The sequence below is a fragment of the Passer domesticus genome, chromosome 6 (assembly GCF_036417665.1).
Source record: "Passer domesticus isolate bPasDom1 chromosome 6, bPasDom1.hap1, whole genome shotgun sequence".
Lineage (NCBI taxonomy): Eukaryota > Metazoa > Chordata > Aves > Passeriformes > Passeridae > Passer > Passer domesticus.
The window spans coordinates 4,358,435-4,379,708 of NC_087479.1; the positions used below are offsets into that span (position 1 = coordinate 4,358,435).

General features: G+C 38.8%; 1 protein-coding gene across 5 annotated transcripts in view; it reads left to right on the forward strand.

Moving 5' to 3' along the window:
* Positions 1-21,274, forward strand: part of PPP2R5E (protein phosphatase 2 regulatory subunit B'epsilon) — an 83,215-nt gene that overhangs the window by 42,952 nt on the left and 18,989 nt on the right. For all 5 annotated transcript variants that reach the window (XM_064422914.1, XM_064422915.1, XM_064422913.1 and 2 more), the window contains 3 exons: positions 3,016-3,212; positions 16,073-16,174; positions 18,773-18,865. In XM_064422914.1, coding sequence (XP_064278984.1) covers positions 3,016-3,212; positions 16,073-16,174; positions 18,773-18,865 — 392 coding nt within the window. The remainder of the gene's footprint in view (positions 1-3,015; positions 3,213-16,072; positions 16,175-18,772; positions 18,866-21,274) is intronic.

A 21,274-nucleotide genomic window follows, 5' to 3' on the forward strand; every position in this document is an offset into this window, starting at 1 on the left:
ACTTAATAGTGTCACTTTAATTTTATTTTGTAGGTTATTAAAGTGTAATGTGTATTTACACAGATTTATTAGAGCGGTTGCTCAATTTTCTGTTCTTTTATGTGAAAGTAGATACAATGGTAATATTGCAGGTTATTAAATTTTGGGACCTAAATGTGTGGCTGTGTGTTAGCATGGGAATAAAATTCATTGAAAGCTCTGAGTATCTACTGGGAAGAAAAGGGTTTGCTGTCTTTCCCCAGCCAGCTGTGAACATCTGTAAGGAACTGTGTGTTTCATTCCAAGCTGCTGCATTAAGGAGCTCAGGAGTTGTGCTGTGGGGTCTGCAGGTATGTGCCCCAAATACCAGAAAAAGAATCCCCCACCCCAGAATCTCAAACCAGCTGATGCCGTGGTCTGTGTGGGAAGGCTGGGAACACAGAACACTCATTTTATTTATTTCTACCACCCTTTTCTTGTCTTAGGACCCCCTAATTTTTCAAGTATATTTACTCTCACATACTTCCCATGTTTCCAAGTACAAAAAAGCTCTGGCATTACATGTTACCCTCTTCCCAAGGCACCCGAAATTTCCAGGAACATTGAGAAAAATTACTGAGTGAAACTTCTTAGAATTGTATTCCCTAGTGTGAGTGTCAACTTGCTTAGTAAAGAAAAGCAGATATGACCAGAACAATTGGTTTGTGGGGTTATATTCTGTGGGGCTTTGAGGTTCTTTTGTTTGTTTGGAGGTTTTTTGGTTGGCTGTGGTTTGGTTTTTCTTAGCTTCTCCTATGGTTCATATGGCATGATGATGTAGTCAGACTGGCATGAATTTCATGAAGGGTTTTAGAGTGGTTTTTCTTGAGAAGAATGTAATTATATTTTCTGTTCTGTTCCCACACCTCCAGATAGTTAACTGGAGAAAGAAAAAGAAAACAAACTTTTATGACTTATTTTAATGCTTTGGTAATTTTAAAATTTTCATTTAATATGAACCCTGCTTAAAATGACTGTAATCTTGAGTCATATATATGAGTCTGGTTTTAACTTGTGCTGAATTGTAACCTAATGGATTCCACTTGATTTCAGCCTGTTTTTCTTTAACTATAATGTCCTTGTTGGTCAAAATAAACATGTAAAAGTCATGTAGAACAGTGCAACCAAAACCCCATTATGGTCATGTAGCAACATAGATCTTATTGATACCTTTTAAATATTTTCAAGGTCTGTGGTGGATTATAGGTGTAATAAAGAAGAAAGAGTGTAAGTTTTAAACATCAGGCTTTTGAAAAGTAACCAATTGCACTTTTTTCTTTTTTTCAGCCTGTGTATAAGGCTGTCTTTGGAAGAAATATTTCATCATTTAACTGTTGCCTGCTTGTTTAGAACAGTGAATTCTGAAGTCCATTTATCTCTCTGTCATTTGAAGGCAGGTAGTCAGGAGAGCAGTCACAGAGCTCTGCTTCCCCAGGCCCTTTGTGTCCTGTAACCTTAGAAAGGTCGTGGATAGAAATGATCTTTTTTTGTTGTGGGTGAAGGCTAATGAGTTTCTCTGTCTCCTTGGCTCATCTTAGGTTTCAGCTTTGCCTCCTCTGAGGTGTTTGAGTGTGTGAGAGAGACCTGGCCAGTGGAATGGCTTCAGGGTTCCTGGTTTTGGGCCCTTCAGTATTCCAGGGATGTTTGTGGGGGATTCTTCTCCCATGTAGATTGCCTGTTGAATCCTGTCACTACTTCAGTGCTGTAAACAAAAACGGGTTGAACAAACTGTTGCATCTTTGCTTGTACTGCAAACCATGTTTATTCTTTTTAGTGTTTAAGCACTGGTTTTAATTAAGTTGAAGCTCTGTGTTTAAGCAAAATAGATTTGTGGTACTTAAGCCTTAAAACTACTTTTAAAAGTACCATACAATTACCAACACCTCCCAGCATTTGCCAGGTATTCCTTACTATGACTTATTCTTGTGCCAGCAATGAGAAGTTTAATCTTAGATTGGCCTTTTGGAAGTCCAGGTTTTAAGAAATAAACATAAATTCTTTACTATTAAAGCTTTTTTTAAGTGTGATCAGGAAGGTTAACCAATGGATTTTGGTGCTGAGGCAGGTATTGGTGCCTTAAATGAAACCAGGTAGTTCAAAGGGAAGTGAAGTGCTCCCTAGTCTGAGGACAGACCTTCAGAGTAAAAATGTGGATTTCATCTCTGCAACTTTCTGCTATTGCTGTCCTCTTGTGTACATGAACATTGGATAAATGAAGCTGCCTCTGTATTCTTTTGATGCATTTGGTAAAGTAACCAACAACTAAGAAGTTGACATTCCTTTTATTATTGTATTAAGTCTTTTCATTTGCTGTGAATTAAGAAAACAGCAAGAGTAGTGAGTTCTGCTTACTTTATTGGTCAAGCACATACTGTTTATTGTGAAAATGTTTCTATTGATGCATGTTATGTGTTCACAGTACAGCAAAAAGATCCTCACTATATTTAAATGAAATTGATTTTGCTGTGGGAAGTGTCAATGTGGGGATAATTATTGAAACTCAAAACTTGTTTGTGGAATTATGGTCTTGCTGTGTATTCATATATATGTATTCATGTATATTCATACAGGGTTAAAAATGATGTGGTGTTTTTAGAAATACAAATTAATCAAGCTTGATGTGTTTGACAGTTCTTTCATCCTTCTTTGGAGTTGAGTTAATGATGGTAAATGCCAGCCTCCAGTCAAAGTAGTTCTTTACTGTAAAATAAAGTTTTGAGTGCTGGTGTGTTTCCATTCTCTACTTCAGCCTGGACTTTCTTGGTGAACTTTATTTTCCTTATAGCAGTTGATGATTAAATTCCTTCTACAATACGTTCAAGATCTCAAACACACCATAGCAATACAGTTCCTGTAAGTGGTTCATTTGTTAATCTGAGCTCTGTTTTACAAGAATTGTATGAATGCTGCTTTCCTTTGAAATTGATCTTCAAAAAGAAATCCTGTTTTGTATAATAAGATGCCAGACTCACAAAGATTTCCTTTCTTGTTTCATAGACGTTCCATCTTCAGAGCAGCCTGAACTGTTCCTAAAGAAACTTCAACAGTGCTGTGTCATTTTTGACTTCATGGACACGCTTTCAGACCTTAAAATGAAAGAATACAAGCGCTCCACTCTTAATGAACTGGTGGACTACATTACAATAAGCAGAGGCTGTTTGACAGAGCAGACTTACCCTGAAGTAGTTAGAATGGTGAGTTCTTTCTTTCTCATGGTCTCTTTTTAAATCCACTTGCACTTCCAGTTACACATTGTGGGTGAAATTGAACCCTGGAGTAGGTGGAATAAATGATGCCTTTGGCTTGGATTTGCTAATAGACATTGCTTGGGGATAATTCTCCAAAGACAAAAATATTAATTTTTTATGTATTTTTAATGAAAGTCAAGTATAGAGTATGGTTATTATAGTGTCATAAGTGTATGAAAGGAAACCTGGATTGTTTCTTGATAGAGAAAGCCAGCAGCCATTAAATCAGAGTCCCTCATATTTCCTCCAATCTATCTTCCCTCTCCTCCCAGTATAAATAATGCAATAATTTTTGCAAGTTTTTATCTTTCTTTGAACTGTCTCCAAGTTCTTGGGTGTCTGCTTTAGGTAGAGATACCTTTAAGTATGCATGGATAATATTTTTTAAATAATAAATGCTAAAAAATGTTGTATAGGGTTGTTGCTACAATTTCCTGGTTGGGTTATGTGGATTCTTTGCAGGTGCTGTTAGAGTGAGCAAAATTGCTCAACTATAAAGCCATACCTTGTATATATAAATTGTTAAATAATAGTGTTTTCATTGTAAAAATGGAAACAGTACCAGATGCTGTATGGTGAAGAATGTTCATTGCAACTGGCAAAATCAATCACTGCTTAAAATGTTTGTTCTGTGCTACTGAACAGAACCCTTATAACCTGTTCTCTAAATGAGAAAGCAATTAATTAAATATAGATTTGATCTTGACAGTTTCCTAACAGTATTATGTGATTGTGGAATCCACTGGCTATGTGCTGCAAGAAGAAAAACATGAATAGTTTTTGCATTGCATTGTGTGTGCTCCTCACTTCTTTTTGACACACAGATACATGCTGTGTTGCTTGTCTGTAACACTTAAAAATAACTGTAAATTGTGACAGAGCCATCAAGCAGTTAATCTTGAAGGAAAAAACCAGAATTAAGGGTTTATGAAAAAAATCTTAATATGGCTTCTTTGTGTGTATGCATTGCCAGAAAGCCTATAATTATGAGATCAGATTCTTTCCCTTCTCCCTCACCCTCTCCTGCCCCTTTCTGCACTGGACCAGTCTTGTGAATGAACTGCTTGCTGAGTTATTTCTTCAGAATGTGAACTCATGCACCATTCAAATACCAGGCAGAATACAGAATAGTTTATTTTTTTTTCTCAATTTTTCTGCTGGTGCTGCACTGTAGTATCTAAATGGTTTGCAAATGTTAGTTTAATTTAATGTGTGCCCCTTGTGATGAACAAAGTATATCACACCTGTTGCCTAGAAAGGATGTTAATGCACAGATAATTTCAATAAAATGGGGGTCTTTTTCTGTGTGTAGCAAATGCCTCCAAACTCATCCCCTCAGAGAATTTGGTCATTTTTTTAGCATTTCTGTTACTGAGGTTCTGTTCTTGGGTTGACGCTGGTTATAGTTTTTTGCTGCAGCAGCATCTCTTGAATAAAAACTTTGCAAATTAGTGTTGCCTTAGCTTGGGCACCAGGAAGCAAAAATAATTTGATTTGTAATTGTTTATAAGGTTCAATTTGAATAATAAATAATAGTCTATGAAACAATGTGATCTTGAAGAGTAAAGTAAAACCCCTTTGGTATCATGTCCTACTGTCCCTGCAGTCACTTGTATTGATTCACACAACAGTTTTTAACTTAAGGAAATGATGTATTGCCTAAAGAGTTTGAAAAGCATGGTTTTGAATAATTTCCTTAAATATAGTCTGTATCTATGATATGGAGGAATTATTGGCACTAAAGATACACTCTGAATATTTCCAGTGGATTTCACAGACATTTACTCATGGTGCTTTAAAAATTCCAGTTTCACCTTGGATCCTTTTTGATAGAAATCTGTTCTCTCATCTTTTCCTTTCATTGCATCATGCCCTTCTTCATTCTGCTTTCTCCTACTTTGCATTTGTGGTGCTGAGCCCAGGCTGTTTCGTCTTCAGTGCTGGGATACTGGAGCAGGGAAGGACTGTGAATATTCTCATGTCCTGTGTCTGGCTACCCAGTTGCCCCTGACTGCCCAAACCTGATTTTTTTTCAAGTAAAAAGATGCCTAAATATTTAAGGAAGTGAACATGATTTTTTCCTAAAATATTTCCTGAGAAATTTTTAGTAAATGTAACTGTAAATTGTAATTTAGATTTTGGATGAAACTCTAGCCTGCAACAGCCACCTGAGCTTTGGTGGAGGTGTAAGCAGTTGCCAGCTGGACTCCCCTGATTGTGCCTGTCACAGCCAGTGGTGTTTTGGGTGCTTGTGCTGCTGGGAAACCACTTTGGTGGTTGTATTCCATGGGAGCAGGATGCAGTGCTGTGATGCTGAATTTGTGTGAGTGAACCCATAGCAGATCCATGAATGATTACTGCCCATGGTCCCAATGAGTGCTGTTGCAGTGTTTCTGCTAAACCACATCACCAGGGCTTTTGAGGCTTGCAGGTATTTTGTTTTTTATAGATGGACTGTCTGGTAAAAATGCTGTTTTTACCTGCTGGTCTTTGCCTATGAAAGCAAGACTTCATCACTTTGAGAACAGTTACACAGGCCCTACAGGGAAAGGTAGTTCTTATAATATGATATAGAATAAGTTTTCAGCCCATACTGCCTGGTGAAGAGATGGCATTAATCACTTTGTACTGAAGCACTGTTTTTTTGGTATAACTTATTCTTTGCAGTAAGTACATGTTCTTGTTTCAGGCACTTTTGTGCCCATAGTCATACACTGAGACACACTTAAATGTGCAGAGTTGACTTCAGGAGTGCAGCCACCCCCTTCATGTGCTTTTGGGGATTTCCACCAAAGTCTCCAGCTGGGTTCACAAGGGAGCAGTCATGTTGACAGTCTCAGACCTGTCATGATAATGAAGAAAACAGCAGTATCTATGTCCTGACCAAATTAGCATCCCCCCTGCCTGCCTGCCACAATTGTCATGGGAGTGTTTTCATTGAAAGACCAGGATCTTAAAACTGATCAAAACGGAGCCCAGTTTTTCTATGTCCCTTTCAAAGATCTCTGCCTTCTTATGTTTAGTGTTTATGAATCTGAGAATTAATATTTCTTGCTTGTTTCTTTGGGCTACTGTGATTTGGAGGTGAAGGGGGAAAAAGTTCTTTTGTGAGTTTTAACATCATCCAGGAGCAGGAAAAAAAAGTGTACCAGTCTAAAACTGGTATTTTTAAAGTTACTAATATTCATAGAGAAGGATTAATAGCTCAAGTGTTTTCTATTCTAAATAATCTGAAATGTTTGAAAAAGTAATTTGTGTGGAAGACTTCTTTTGTTTTAAGGTTTTGTAATGTATGTGTATGTTAATGATCTCTGTTAGTGGCACAAAAGGTGTTCGGCTCTAGATATACTAGGCTAGGGGAAGGTTGCCAGTAGAATTCTTCAGAAGAGCTAAGATTTTTAATTGCTTCTAAAATATAAGGGTTTGAAAAAGTCATTTGTAGCAGCCAGATAACTTATACATGTTTTTCATGCCAACCATCTAAAATTTATGCCATTAAAAGCTTTATCCATGCTTGTAACATCACATGTTTTCATTTTCTTCTCTTGAGCATGTGATATGATGTTGTATATAGCTAAATGTGAAACCACTTGGCTGTTTGTCAACCTGTGTGCAAATCTGCTTCCTTAAACCACTCTCTATAGCTCGATACAGTGTCTGGCATATTATTTGTTATTCAAAAAATAAAATAAAACAGAATCTCCTAATGACCAGCAAAGCAAGTTGCGGAGGACTCATCCATGTCATCAATATCAGTTGGTGGGGAGCACAATTGGGAATTGTGGTAATGGCCATGAGCTGAACAGATTTATTCAGGAGGGGATTGCTCAGCGTGCTCCCCCTGCAGTTTGATGTGTTGTTCAGAAGGGCAGATGACATTCTTTAGAATTAGGCAAGTCTTAGGAAAAATGGCCATGCCAATTAAGCCACGCTCTGCTAAGAAGGAAATGCCAGTAATAGGACTTTATGAGCCAATAATTGGACACTTAATCTAAAATTTATTCCTGTCTGAGCAAAATGTGGAGGCTTAAACTAATGATACTGATTTTTGCTAGTAGATTAAGCAGTGGTAGTTGAAGGAAATAAATGTTTGTTTTTATCTGTGATATCCTGAAGAGTGTATGTTGTAGAGCTGTTTGTGTTTTATGGATGTTAAGACATAGATGGAGGAAACTGATCTATTTAATTTAAAAAATGGATGAAAAAATTGACAAGCTGTTAAAGTGAGAAGTCTGGGTGAATCTCTTTGTTGGTGAGCAGCCTTTCAGCTCTCCTACTTGCTTCTTTAGAAATTGTAGACCCTGGCCCTGACGTTTACACATCAGTGTGTGTTTGCCAGCCCACAGGAGATGGCTAATGAAACCCTCTGCAGATACATCTTTTAGAATGCAGTAGTGATACTTTGTTCTCTTTTCTAAGTGCTGAAATGCCTCTGGCTTCCCATTGTCATCTTTATCTTTTCTGTAATGGCAAATTGAGTAAAATAAGACAGTAATTTCTGTACAGCCCAAGTGAAACATCATAGGAGATGTCATGTGGTGTAGAAGCTGTGTTAAGCAACACAGGGGAAGAAACTTGGTTAAATCAATACCCAAATAAACACAAAAAATGCACTTTAAAGGTCAGATTCTGGTTTGGGTTTGTTTTTCTTTTTTTTTTCCCTCTCTCTCTTCTTTCTACTGACATAAATCTAAAGAGCTTGCATTCGTTTTTACTGCAGGTTTGTCTCAACAGATGTGAGGGCAGAGTCTGCTCAGGAGTTTGTTTGTGACAGACCCGTTAAACATAAAGAATATCTTGCTAAGCCATGATTTTTTTAGTATGTTGAGGAACCTATTTTTAGGAAGTGTTCTAGCTGTTAGACTTCATAGGCATTATGGTTTTTATATTTTCTATAGCTTTGGCTGTGTCTTGTGACTAAGTATGACATCTTCAGAGTTTCTGTATTAAAATGTTCTTGGATAGAGATTTTTCTGCAGGCCCACCTATATTCAGTCTTACCTTTTTGATTTAACAAAAAACACGTGTATGTTCCTGTTGCTTCTTGCATTAGATTTCAAAATATAATACTGAATGTCATTTTGAGTTTAAGGGAAATTAGTGAAATCATATACTCTCACAAGAACTGACAAGTCAAATCCCTTTCTAATGGGAATTTTGTACAAGTTCAGGAATTCTGTAATATATTAGGAATTAATCTTGAACTTAACTTGACTCAGTGGAAGTAGAACAGATTTTGAAGCCATCTGAAATGTTGGAAGGAAAATGCAATGTCCTTTGATTCCCCCCCCCCCCCAAATGTTTTTTGATTAAAAATTGTCATGTAGGTGCAGCCACAATGGAACAAACATGCTATTGTTAAAAAGAAAAAAAAGCATAATGATCACATAATATTTTAAATTCTGTTCTTTCTTTAATGTGAGGGTTATCAATTCTGTAGAGGCAAGAAAAGAATCTAACTTTGATTTCTTTTGTGCATTATTTCAAAATACTTTTGTTAGATGTTTTTGTTATTCACATTCTTTATACACCTAGCTCGTATTAAATGCACAATGCTTATTAAAAGAAGAGGCTCTGATGTTTTGTGCCCTTCTCAAAAAACCAGTTGGAGGCAGCTCCTCTTGCAGCAGTTGTCCCTAATAATTTTCCTGGACAGTCTGTAATTACATTTACCCGTATCCGTTATTGCTGCGGTTGGATACATGGGCCTTGCATCTGTCAGGCTTTATCTGCATAACAGTGCAGTGACTAGGTCTGAAGCAAAGAAATAAACTGGAAAAACACTTTATTGTTCAAAAAGCAGTTGAGATTTATTTATTTAACTAATTACTTAAAGCACCTTTACATCCCCACACCCTCTTTTGGCTGTGTCATCCTCTGAAGTACCTTTAAAGCATTATGTCTACAGACAAGCACAGTGTTAATCTGCTTCCGAGGGATTGTTTTCCTGAGTTTTGAATTGTATGTTTTGTTCTTTAGTTTGGAGTGTAGGACAGCTTGAGTTTTGTAATGCTGTCTAGAGTTCAAGTTCATTTATTGGCAGGCTTTCACTTGATCTCCTGCCTGCTCTAGAGGTGAGGGGCTCTTTCTGCTGGTACTGTGTTTGAATTTCGCCAAGATACTTAGCCACTGCTATGATTTTTCAGACTGTATTATAGAATTACCTTGGCACACATTAAATAAATAATTCTTCCATTGAATCTTCTGAAAACTTAGTTACAGGGAGATAGTGAGGAATGGGGTTACTGGTAGGGTACCCAGATATAGTTTGGGTCTGGGTGACCTAGAGTGGAATTGCAGAGCTCCAGTTCCCAGCAGAGTTGTACCCAGGGCTGCTGCCTGGGCTGGGGGCTGAGCTAACACTTCTAATTCAGATCCAGAGTGTCATAATCCACCTTGGTTCTTGTTAGAGTGAACAAGATTAGTGCAAGGGAGTGTGGTTTTGAACTGGAGAGGGAGAGCAAATGGTAATGGTTTGAATTTGGAAAGGGACAGGGACTGATTACATGTTAGGATGGAATTCTTCACTATTAGGTTGGTGAGCCACTGGCCCAGGTTGCCCGGAGAAGCTGTGGCTGCCTCATCCCTGGAATTGTTTAAGGCCAGGTTGGATGAGGCTTGGAGCAATCTGGTCTAGTGGAAAAGTGTCTCTGCCTGTGGCAGGGCAGATTGGAATTAGATGACCTGTAAGGTCCCTTCCAGACCAAACCATTCTGTGGTTCTAGGATAGGTTTCAGGGTTTGTAAATTGGGTTTCTTTTGGGCAAATCATCCCCTGCAGGAGTATAGCTACTGCTTTTTTCAGTGCAAGATATCACTAGAAAGCAGCTTCTCCCTCTAAAAACATGGTGTGGACATTGCACCTGAGCTCCAGCTGTTTTGTCCTACAGTCACTCCTGTTGTAGTTCTGCCAAGAGAAGCATTGCCCAAGGATCTCAGGTTTGCTGCTTCCTCATCTGTATGGATGGAAGCTGCTACCACCACTGAGGTGGGTGATGGTAAGTTAACAAGTTTAGGAGCCCTGATCCAGAGCTAAATTCTTCCAGGTTATTGATTGAATTTTTAGAAGACTTAAAGGTCAAGGGAAAATGAGAAGAACTGTTTTCCCCCCAGCCTGTGATCTGGATTGTTGACTGTTCACAGTCCAGTGTAGTTCATTTTGATGCAGCCAAGTCAAAAGTAATGCTTCTGGGCAAAAGAAGGCACATAATATTAAGGCCTGAAAGACTGTATTCAGGCAAGCAGTGGTGCAGAAAAGAACCTGAGCATTGTGGATTGCTTATCATGAGTATCTTAATATGAATTTCTGGTACGCTGCTCTGTTCAAAGAAGTGAATGTCGATAAATTAATATGACAATATGCAGGAAAAAAAGAGGGAGATGGTCTGCCTTTTATATACCCCAGTGCACTTGTGCACAGGTGGGAGGTCAAAGGAAGGAAGTAAAAATAATCACAGGATTAAAAACAAACAGAGAAAGCAACAACTGCCTGGGTTTAGGAGCTTTGTTTTTCCATTTAACGACACAGAGGTTGAGAGTTGTCATGTCTATATAAAAACACCTATCTATAGATAGACACATACTGCATATGCAAGTATGTATACAGGTGTAAAAGGGATCTGGTGGTTTAATAAGAACCAACAGGGTATCAGGCAGATTCAACCTTGAGATCACAAACAGTGCTGTAGCTAAATTAGTAGTGAAACTTTAGGAAAAGAGAGCTGGTGGAACAGTTTATAATCTTTTAAGATAAAATTAGATACTACATTTTGTAAGATGTTCTTTAGTCAAACTTCTGGGAACAATTCAGCGGTTTTGTAGAGAGATTATAGCTGAGTGACTGCAGTAGTTCCTTCAGGCTCTAGAATATGTAAATCCATAAATGATATTAAAAAAAACTCCACTTATGCAGATAGGTTTCAGAAGGACAAGTCTAGTGGCTTTTCCAGGGGCCAGTGTTGTCGCCAGGTTAGCATGGCTTCATGTTATGACTTAATTACATTTTATTGCTTCTCTATGTTATTATTATGCACAGCAGTTTAAACATTGTGAGCAGAGATACTGGGTTTCAATTTTATATGTACATGGGGTTTATTTGGATGATTCCACATATTTTTAATTGAAGAACAGGTGTTCCCTGTAAGCTAAATGGGTATCCACTTACCCTGGTTTTATATAGAGAATACATTAAACTTTGCTGTGTGTGTTTGTTTTCATTTCAGCTTTCATTCAGGAAGACTATTACTGATAAAAATCTTTGTTTCAAACAGCACAGAATAGAAGTGCTCAGCTGCAATTCAATTTGTGAAGTGTTTCTGTTACAGCATTGTCACTTTTATAGCACTCCAGTGAGGGGCAAAGAGAGGACTTCTCAAAACATGAATTTTGACTTCAGACTTGAGCCTCTTACTACCTTCTTTTCTAAAAGTTAATTCAAATATAAATGTGGTGATAAAGATTTCTTGAATCTTGATGCTTTTACCTGTCTATTCCTAATTTTGTGGTTGTGCATTGCCAGGTACCAGCCATCAGATCTGTTCAGAAATTGCAGCTCACTCTCTGGGGGGTTACAGAGCAGCCTTCCCTCTCTTGTTTGTTTTTAACAAATTGACATTGACTTGTAATTGCCCCGGAGAGTTTTGTCTTGTATCTGGTTGGAGTTAGGTGTTAGATCAGATCTGAAGAACAAATTCTTTATGAAGAGGGCAAGTGAAGCACTGGCACAGGTTGCCCAGAGAAGTTGTGATTGCCCTATCCCTGGAAGTGTTCAAAGCCAGGCTGGGTTTGGAGCAGCCTGGTCTAGTGGGTGGCAGGGTGTTGGAATGAGATGACCTTAAAGGTCCCTTCCAACCCAAACCACTCCATGATTCTGTGACTTGTGCCTGACTGACACAGAGCTCAGAGGTTTCTGTGCATCTCCATTCTGGAAATGTCATTTTGGCATTTCCACTTGGCTCTGGGATGTTTTTGATTCTGTGCCAAGGGGTAGATTTAGCTTGTTAAGTTGGTTTCTGGCACTTGGGTGTTCATATTCTGTGTGGTGGACTTTGTTACAAACCCAGTGTGGTGCTTCTGAAAGGTACAGCCATGGAGAAGAGGGTGCAGGTGTTTTTGAGGGCAGAGAGGGGACATCTGTCTTTATACATCTTTCTAGAATATTTGAGTTCTGGTTTTGCCTCCAAAAGGATCATCTGGGCTTGGAGGTGTTCCTAATCAGTGGCAGACGGAAGTCAGCATTGATCCATAGTCATTTGTGTTGGCTTTGGGACAGGCATCACTGGGGAGTGTGTGTGCAGGCTGGCAGGGATGTCCTCTGGCTTGATGATCCAAGAAAGGTCAGGAGAGAAATGGTTCAGCTTATCCAGCTGAAGGAGTTTTGGCATGTTGCTTGGGCCCAGGGATAAATTCTAAATAGCTGCCTTATGCCTATCTGAGAAGAAGTCTTTCCAGATCTGATGTAGTGCATTCCTGTGTTACGTGGTGGCTGTCAGGGTCTCCAATGTACAGCTGGGCAGTTCATGCATGGAAGGACTTGTTGCCTTCAGTTCTCCCTTAGAGGCTTATAAACATTAACCACCCAGAGGCTACTGATTTAGATAAGCATGCTATAAATTGACACTGCATGTAAATGAGCTATCGTGCTGTGTTGTGGTGATGAATGTAACTGTAATGGCACACATTATCTCCTGAAGTTATGGTAACCTGGGGAAATCACTTAAAGATAACCTGTTCTGTCTGTTCTCCTCAAGAGAATATCTGCATTTTGGCTCCACATAGCTTATCTTTACTCCAGAAAATTAAAGAGAGCAAACTGCATGCTTGGACCATATTCTAGTTTGAATTGCATTTACTCCTGTATGTTAATTTTCTTATGCAAAAACCCCTGCTTTTGAGCTGCCTTGAGACTGGCATTTTTTAATAGGCACTCTCCAGAGATCATACTAATTTTGTCCCAAGCTCAAGATCCAGGTGTCTGTGCTGGAACTTAGCTAATTGTTGCTGAACCTCATACTTCTGTCATGCTAGTAAGGCCCTGGCACTAACTGCTTGAGGCTTGATTTGACTTAATTTGAGTCTTAGAGGAATTTGTCTTTGTTTAGGTCTTCATTCTGAAAGTATGTACTTTCCCTTGCAGGTTTTGCTTGTGCCATAATTCAGTATTTGTTCCAGTTTCTAAACAAAACAGCTGATGAGTGATCTGTAGGTACAAGTTTTAATAATACATGTATAGTTAAATTTGCAGAAAATTTTCTTTCTTGTTTCAAATGAAGTTTAAACCGGAAACGGGAAAAAAAAGCTGTCTTTGGTTTTCTTAGTTTCTTATTTTGATCCAAATCCTGAGAGAGCTGGAATTTTTGACTGTGAAGCATTAACAAAAAAATGCTTGAGTAAGTATTTTAGAATCCCAAATGTTTGGATACAATGTACATTTCCCACTTATTATTTAAAAATCTTTTCTGCTGTCTGCCCTCTTTTGTGTTGTGCCATAGAAACTCTGTCTTGCTAATTGTGATCACTCTCCTCCCCTCCCTGCATTTTCATATCGGGGATAGTAGAAGGAGGAGCTCAGGAATCCTTGAGGAAAGACAAACTGTAACATCTGTGTATTCCTGGAATAGTTATTTGACCTCTCATGAGATTAGAAATGTCTGTTCACGAAGGGGCTCTTGAGAAAAGTGAATGAGTTGGGGAAGAGGCTGGAGAAAGGAGGAAAAGATCTCCTGATGAATGCTGGCAGTCTCTGCTGTGGGCTCAGGGCAGGAGGAGCTCGGTGCCCATCAGCACAGGCTGCAGGAAGGCCTGAGTCTCCAGGCTGAAAGCAGTGCTGAGCTTTACAGAGTGGGGCTCCTGCAGAGCCTGCAGGACTGGAACTGCAGTGGCACACACCCTCTTGTGGCAGGAAGGGACAAGTCCCAGCACAAACCAGCGTGGCCTCTTGTTTTCTGTGCTCACTGGTTTGCCTTGCTCACTCTTCTGTGTTCAGTCAACATCCCTCACTGGGTGCACCACGTGTGCTTTCCTGCACTTGCCTCTTTCATCTTTCTGTTTCTGCAGTGCCTGAATCTGTTCTGTTCGTCGCAAATTCTAAAACTTCACCCTATTTAAATCTGGTTTTATCAGTATTTGGATTGTATTTAAATTGTGGACTTTAAAGTGCCTTTTCTCACTAAGTCACCAACATACTGAAAATACTCCTTACAGACTAAAACATTTACAGGAGCAAAAAAGCTGGAAAAATAAACAAGGATGCTGAAGAACATAGTAGTTTTGTGTCTTAAATAGCTTAGTGCCGGGGTCGGCTCTCACTTGTCTCTGCCCCAGCATGGGAAAAGGTGGTTCTGGGCAGGCTGTGCTTTTGAAGGAGTCTGGACTCTTGCTTTTGGTCTTCAGTTGAGTTTATTGTTCCTTATCTACAAAGTTTTTCTGTCTGTCCAGCCGAGGTCTGATCAGCAGGACAGCCAAGGGCACTCTCTCCCGCCCACGGGGCAGTTGTCTCTTTTATAGTCAAAACTACGTATAAGATATTTACCTTTAATTTCCAATACTTTTCGCCCTTGTTGGCAAGTGCACCTTCACCATGAACCAATCCACACATGCCAACATCATCCTGAACATGGATGCCAAGGAGAAGAAAGAAGAAGGACAGGGCACGCCCAAATCCCTCCATCTTGGGACTCCTGACCCCCATGTACAGAATTTCAAACCCCCCTGTACAAGGTTCCAAAGTTTTTTCCTTCACCCTGTGATTCCTACTACTGTGCTGCTTAAACTTTTGTGGCCTGTAATTCTTCATATAAAGTTGGCAATTTGCTCCATGAATTAAGGTCGAATTTCCAGGTGTCTTTGGCTTCCTGCCAGGGTCTCCGAGCCCCTGCCAGGGCTTTGAGACATCCAGGGCATCCAGAGAGGTGTCCTGGGTTCTGACAGCTTAGTTTGTCTGAACTACTATGAAGGGGTCATGTATAGATTAGGGGATAACATGCTGCTTTTCCCAGCTGTTTGATTAACCAGCTTAAGGATGGGTCAAATGCGCAGGAGCAGAGCAAGGAAGGCACATCATCACCTTCCAAGTGCAGAGGGGCCCTACAGCATGTTTGCAGTTATCAGATTTGCTGCATAATAAGCTGTACGCTCCATTCAGCACTCTAATTAACCCAGGAAAGCTCTCTGGCTCAGTCTTTGCTGATAGCATGAACCTCACAAAGCCAGGCAGTCTCACCAAAGTACCTCTAAATAAGATTAAGCAAAGCGAGCCAGCCATGAAATAAAATGTAGGCTAAGTGTCGAGCAAATACTATTATTTGCTTTCATTTAGTACCAAGTTCTGTACTTGGCATGAGGTGTCCAAGCATTTAATGTGTGAGTAGCACTGGCAGCTCCTAACAAGTACTGACAGATGAGACCTTAATCATTAATGTTTCTCCGTCCAGACAAAAATAACCAAATGCTATATGACAACACTTACAAAGATGAGTTGATGGTATTTCCTACAACTCTTTAGCAGTCCTGGCTCCCACTGATGCCCATCAGGACTGGGAATTACGTGTTGGTGGGCTCCTCTGGAACATGGTGGCAGACTGGGTAATGCTGGGGTATCAGAGGAAAGGAGAAAAGCCAAGGCTGGGGGCAGGTTTGCAAAGTGACAGGTTGTTAGCCCTGTGCTGTTGCTAAAGAACCTTTTCAGACAGCAGGAAAAAGAAACAGTGTTCAAGTGATGAAGGATGGAGCAGGTACAGACATAGGGAGTCCTGAAATCTGTTACCTGTTTGCAGAATGGATTTCATCCTCCTCTCTTTGCCTTTTCAGGTATCTTGCAATATCTTCAGAACTCTCCCACCTAGTGACAGCAATGAATTTGATCCAGAAGAGGATGAGCCCACCTTGGAGGCATCGTGGCCGCACTTACAGGTTTTTATTTACCTCAGAAGAAATTCTTGTCGTTTCTTGGTGTATCTAATAATTTTCTCGGCCTTTTTTTTAAACCTGTGAATCAGAACTAGTCTGTGAGATACTAACATTTATTAATACTGTTTATGATTCTAGTAAAGTACCTGCAGAGAAGGGAGAGAACTTTGTGATATTTGCAAAATGTTAAAGCTTTCTTTCAAAATTATATTGATGGTGTCCCTCATATTCCTGTTGTCCTTCACTGATTTAAAAATTGTTTTGCTTTCCCAACTGCTTTGATGCACAAGTATTTTTCAACAACTGCAGCAAGAGCATTGTGAGGATGACACTGCTGGCAGTTTTGCTTTATTGAGAGTGGTTAATATTCATAGGAAGGTGCACAGGTGTTGGCAGCTGATCAGAAAAATGAATGTGAAGCTGCATCCCTATCTAAGTCCTCCTTCCCCTCCTCGAGTCAAGGTTTGCTCCCAGGTGTTTGGAGCAGGATTCAAGCTCACTGAGTAGCATTCCTTCCTCTGAATTTCAGTTGTCAAAACAAGGGATTTTGAGACCCCCATGTGGAATAACACTGCATCCAGGTCTGGAGTTATTAGCACAAGAAAATTGTAGACCTGTTGGAATGGGTCCAGAGAGGAGGGTGCAAAGATGATCAGAGGGCTGGAGCACCTGTCCTGTGAGCACAGGCTGAGAGAGCAGGGGTTGTTCATCCTGGAGGAGAGAAGGCCCCAGGGAAATCTCATTGCAACCTTCCCATACTTGAAAGGGAGCTCGTAAAAAACCAAGGGAGAGAGTGGCTTTTTACATGGTCAGATAGTGGTAGGACAAGTAGAGATTCAGATTACACTTTAATAAGAAGCTCTTGACTTGTGAGGGCCTGGCACAGAGGTTGCCCAGAGAAGCTGTGGCTGCCCCATCTCTGGCAGTGTTGAAGGCCAGGTTGGATGAGCAGCCTGGTCTTGGGAAAGGTGTCCTGCCTATGGCAGAGGGTGTGAAATGAGGTGGTCTTTAAAGTCCTTTCCACCCCAAACCATTCCATCGTTCTGTGATTTTGAATGAATGTAAACTAAACTGGAGAAAACATCATTGATACTAATGCAGTAGATTCTTTTATAGAAAATATAGATGAAGATCCTGTGTGTGTTAGTCAGGATCATGACTCACACCACTGGTAAATTTACAGGAAGTTTGCTTGAGTAACAGTTTGTGGAGCTTGGGAGTTTTTGTGAGCAAAGAAGCAGAGTTGATCTCAGCCTGAAATGAGGATTTTATTTTACAGTTGCATGCACAATCCTGTGAGCAGTTTTTTTCACTCTTTTGTGCTCTCTAATTCAGAATCTGTTGAAATGTAGGTTCATCCCTCATTTATATTTAAATTTCACAAAAAAATAAGAATCTTCAAAACTTCAAGGCAGCTCTGAGGAGCTGTGCCTGCCTGGAAACAGCACATTCAGTGACACTGGTGCTGTAGTTCAAAATGTCATTACTTGCATGGAAATTATGGAATTTCTTATCCAGTGGATGACTTAGCATTGTCAAGAAGAAATTCACCAAAGTATTTGTGAAAAGTCAATGGAATTGATTTCCTGATGATTTAATGTTGGTGTTGTGTAAGCTGTCACTTTTCCCACAGCTTACTTCTAAACCTCTCCCCTTCTTTTTGATTTCCTATTGCTTCCTTTGAGAAGTCAGAGAACACTGTTACAAAGTACCAGCAGCAGTTTTGCAGCATATTTCTGTCATGGAAAAGTTTAAAATTATTTTAAAATGTAATTTTTAAGCTTCCTTTCTCCTTTCAGTATCAATATTCATACTCACTAAAGACAAAAAGGAAAAAGTTTTCAATGGCTGCTCTTTATGAAAAGGTTCTGCAAAGAGAATGGCTGGCTGGTAGCTCATTATCAGTGACAGATCAGAGCTGCTGTCTTATGAGGCCACAGCAGTCTCTGTTTCACTTCACTTCCTTGTTCCCTGGTTTTTATACTCTTCTTTTTCTCCACTAAATGAAAAGTCTTGCTGTCCCACTGAAGAGTTTAGGTAGAGATGGAATTGCATGAAAATAAGCAGATTTTCTCCAGCCCTGAGGCTAATCTTTACAGTAAGTTAGGAACTTCTGAATAAATTCTGGTTTGTATTCTCCTTCTGTGTTTCAAGTTGTACTAGAACACTACTCTAAGCAGTTTCTAATTTAATTTAAATATTTCCAACTGTTTCACCAACCCCTTCAGAATTGTAATGTCTGTATTTGATGTGACTTCAGCAGTTCAGAGGGCAGTTTAAATGTGCTTCCCAATTACTCTGGGAAGCTTTACAAGATGATAACAAGCATTACAAGATGGCAGTGCCTGTTCTTGGTGATGAAATGTCTTTGACTGGAGTTAAATAAGCAGAGGCAGCTTAAAAAGCTCATGTAATTAATTTTAACTAAAAGGTGGCAATTTGGTAAAGGAGAAAAATGTTTTCCATTTTTTTAACCCTTTGTACTGGGGAAAAATAAGCATTTAATCTTCTAACAAAATAATTTAGGGAAATACTAAAAAATATAAAGAGCAATCAAGTCATAAACTAAACCCATGTTTTGGTTATTCTTTTCTTTTGCAGCTTGTATATGAGTTTTTCATTCGATTTTTGGAAAGCCAAGAATTTCAGCCCAGCATTGCCAAAAAGTACATAGATCAGAAATTTGTATTGCAGGTAAGCTGGTGTGTTTTCTTTAAGGCTTAGTGCTGCTTTTGGGAAAAAAAAAAATCCTTTAAAAAGATTTAGTTTAGAATTTGAAAGTGTAACTTCATTTGCAACAGAAAAAGGCAAAACCAGCATCTACAATGAAGGTTTTCAATCTATGGAGGTAGTGGAAAAAGGTGTGTGTGTTTATATGTCAGTCTCTGTTACTATAGCTACATAAAATAGATGGTTTGGATCCAGTTTCAATACCTCAGTCAAAATATTTGACTTACTGATTTTGAGACAGAGTTGAAACAGTAACTGTTGAAAAATTAAAAGTTTGCTACCAGGTAGTCTCAAAATGCAGTTCTCTCTAGAGAAAGAGACTACTTGAACACCAGTTTTAATGTGTCTTAGTATTGTTTATACATTTGTTTTCTGGAATAAGCCAAGACAGTCCACAGATAGCTTTTTTGTCTTCAGATTTTAGAACAGGCCTGTCTTGGGTTTTATTTTCCCTTTTAGTGAGTTTTTGTGTAACTGCAAAGTCAAAAAGAACCTTGTGGCTGATGCTGTCTTTAGCTTGCTTTTGAAATCAGGGGACTTTAGAATGATTCCTATTTAGTTAGAAAATGGAGTTTCCTTGCAGTCTGACACTTGAATGAAAAAGCAACTAGAGTTGTCTGGAGAAAGGTCTTCAGAAATGCTGAGTTTCTTGTGCCTCTTATCACTCCTGGAGCTTTTATTTTTCCCTTGTTTTGCTGAGGCAATAAAAGTTGTGCTTTTATTGTTCATCTATGTTGTTTGGTTGAAGAATACCTGAAAAATGTAGTGAACAGAGCAATTTCTGTCCTTAGATTCAAAGTTTCAAAGAAGGGAAATCAGTTTCCTTCTTAGTATCACAAGACCTTTTTCATCCTACAAAAGCAATAGGATATACTTGAGTTTTTATTTTATCCATCTCCTAAACACAGGAGCATTTTTCATCTGGATCAAACCTCTGGTGGTTTCCTTTTTGTTCATCTCAGTACTGATTTGAGAAGGAGGTGCACCAATGTGTTCATCCAGTACCTGGTGGAGATAAAAGAATATGCATGACAAATCACTCCTGACAGGTTTTTCCAGGCTGGTTTTGGTTTGATTAGATAGAGCAGGATTGTATTAGGATGAATGCATGTGCTCTCCTCCAAAATCTGGTAAAAATAATTCTTAGATGCTCCTGTTCTCTGCTGCTGAACTTGGTCATGACTGGCAACATCCCACTCAACCTTTTTAAGACATTCAGAACTGTCAGTTTGGCCCAGGAGAATGGTCTAAACTGAGGATTTATTATTGTTTTTTTTTAAATCTTGGTAGTTTTCATTAATTCTACTAAATGGAAGAATGTTATCTACTGAAAGAGGGGAATATGAGATTTAAAAACCTACACATCAGAAAACATGATATGACAATTAGGAGGTCAAAGGAGTTGTAAGGATTCCTATGTTCTTGCCATGGGGTTTGGTGATGCACATTTTTATATTGCTGTGCACAGTGTGTCAATTTAAAATTCACATTTTTCTATAAAAAGTTCTATTCAGACATATATGTATACATATACCCACACAAGTAAGTAGTTATATTTCCATGTGTGTAAATACTTTGTGGTGAACTGTAGGAACTGGAGTGTTCTTCCACTTCCTATTGTGTTTGTTGTGTGTCAGGGGTAACTCCTGAGTATCTGCAGCTGAGGTCCCTTACACAGGAAAGCAATTTGAGACTTAAGAACATTCAGTATTTTTGTGTCTTGTGACAATGACAACACAAATGGGACATTTGGAGTGTTTGGAATCAGCTTTTTCTCAAAATTAATTTTTAGGTTTCTTTTTTTAAAATTTTAATGAAGTGTTTCTTGGCAGTGAGGATGCCTGTATGAAAAAAAAAAACATAAAAAAAGCTATTTTAATGGACTTTTAAAAAACTTTTTGCTTGTTTACTTGCTTTTTGCCTTTTTTTTAAAGTATAGCTGTGTTTCTGTCTTTCAGCTGTATGTTTTAATAAAATACTGTATTTACCAGTGTAGCTGTTCATTTCTAAAGCCTGCTTATGTACAGTTTGAACTGGTTGGCAGTGGTTGCTAAGAGACATACTATTCAAATATATCCACAAGTCTCTGTGTTATGTAGGTTGCTATTTTGGAAAATTAATTTCCCTTTTCTGTGTGTGTTTAGAATAGTCAAAATAAATTATGGAAGTCTTGTAGCTTATTCATAAAAATAAGACTTTATTGCTGAAACCTGAAAGCAAATTGGACATAGCAAAATAATAGTCTTATTATTAGTTGGTTTTTTTGGGGTTGTTTTGTTTTGTTTTTTTTAAATTTTTTTTTATTTTAATGAGAGACTTAGTTTAGCAGTGTTTCCAGAGAGAATCTGCAAAAGAGAACTGGAAATATAAATA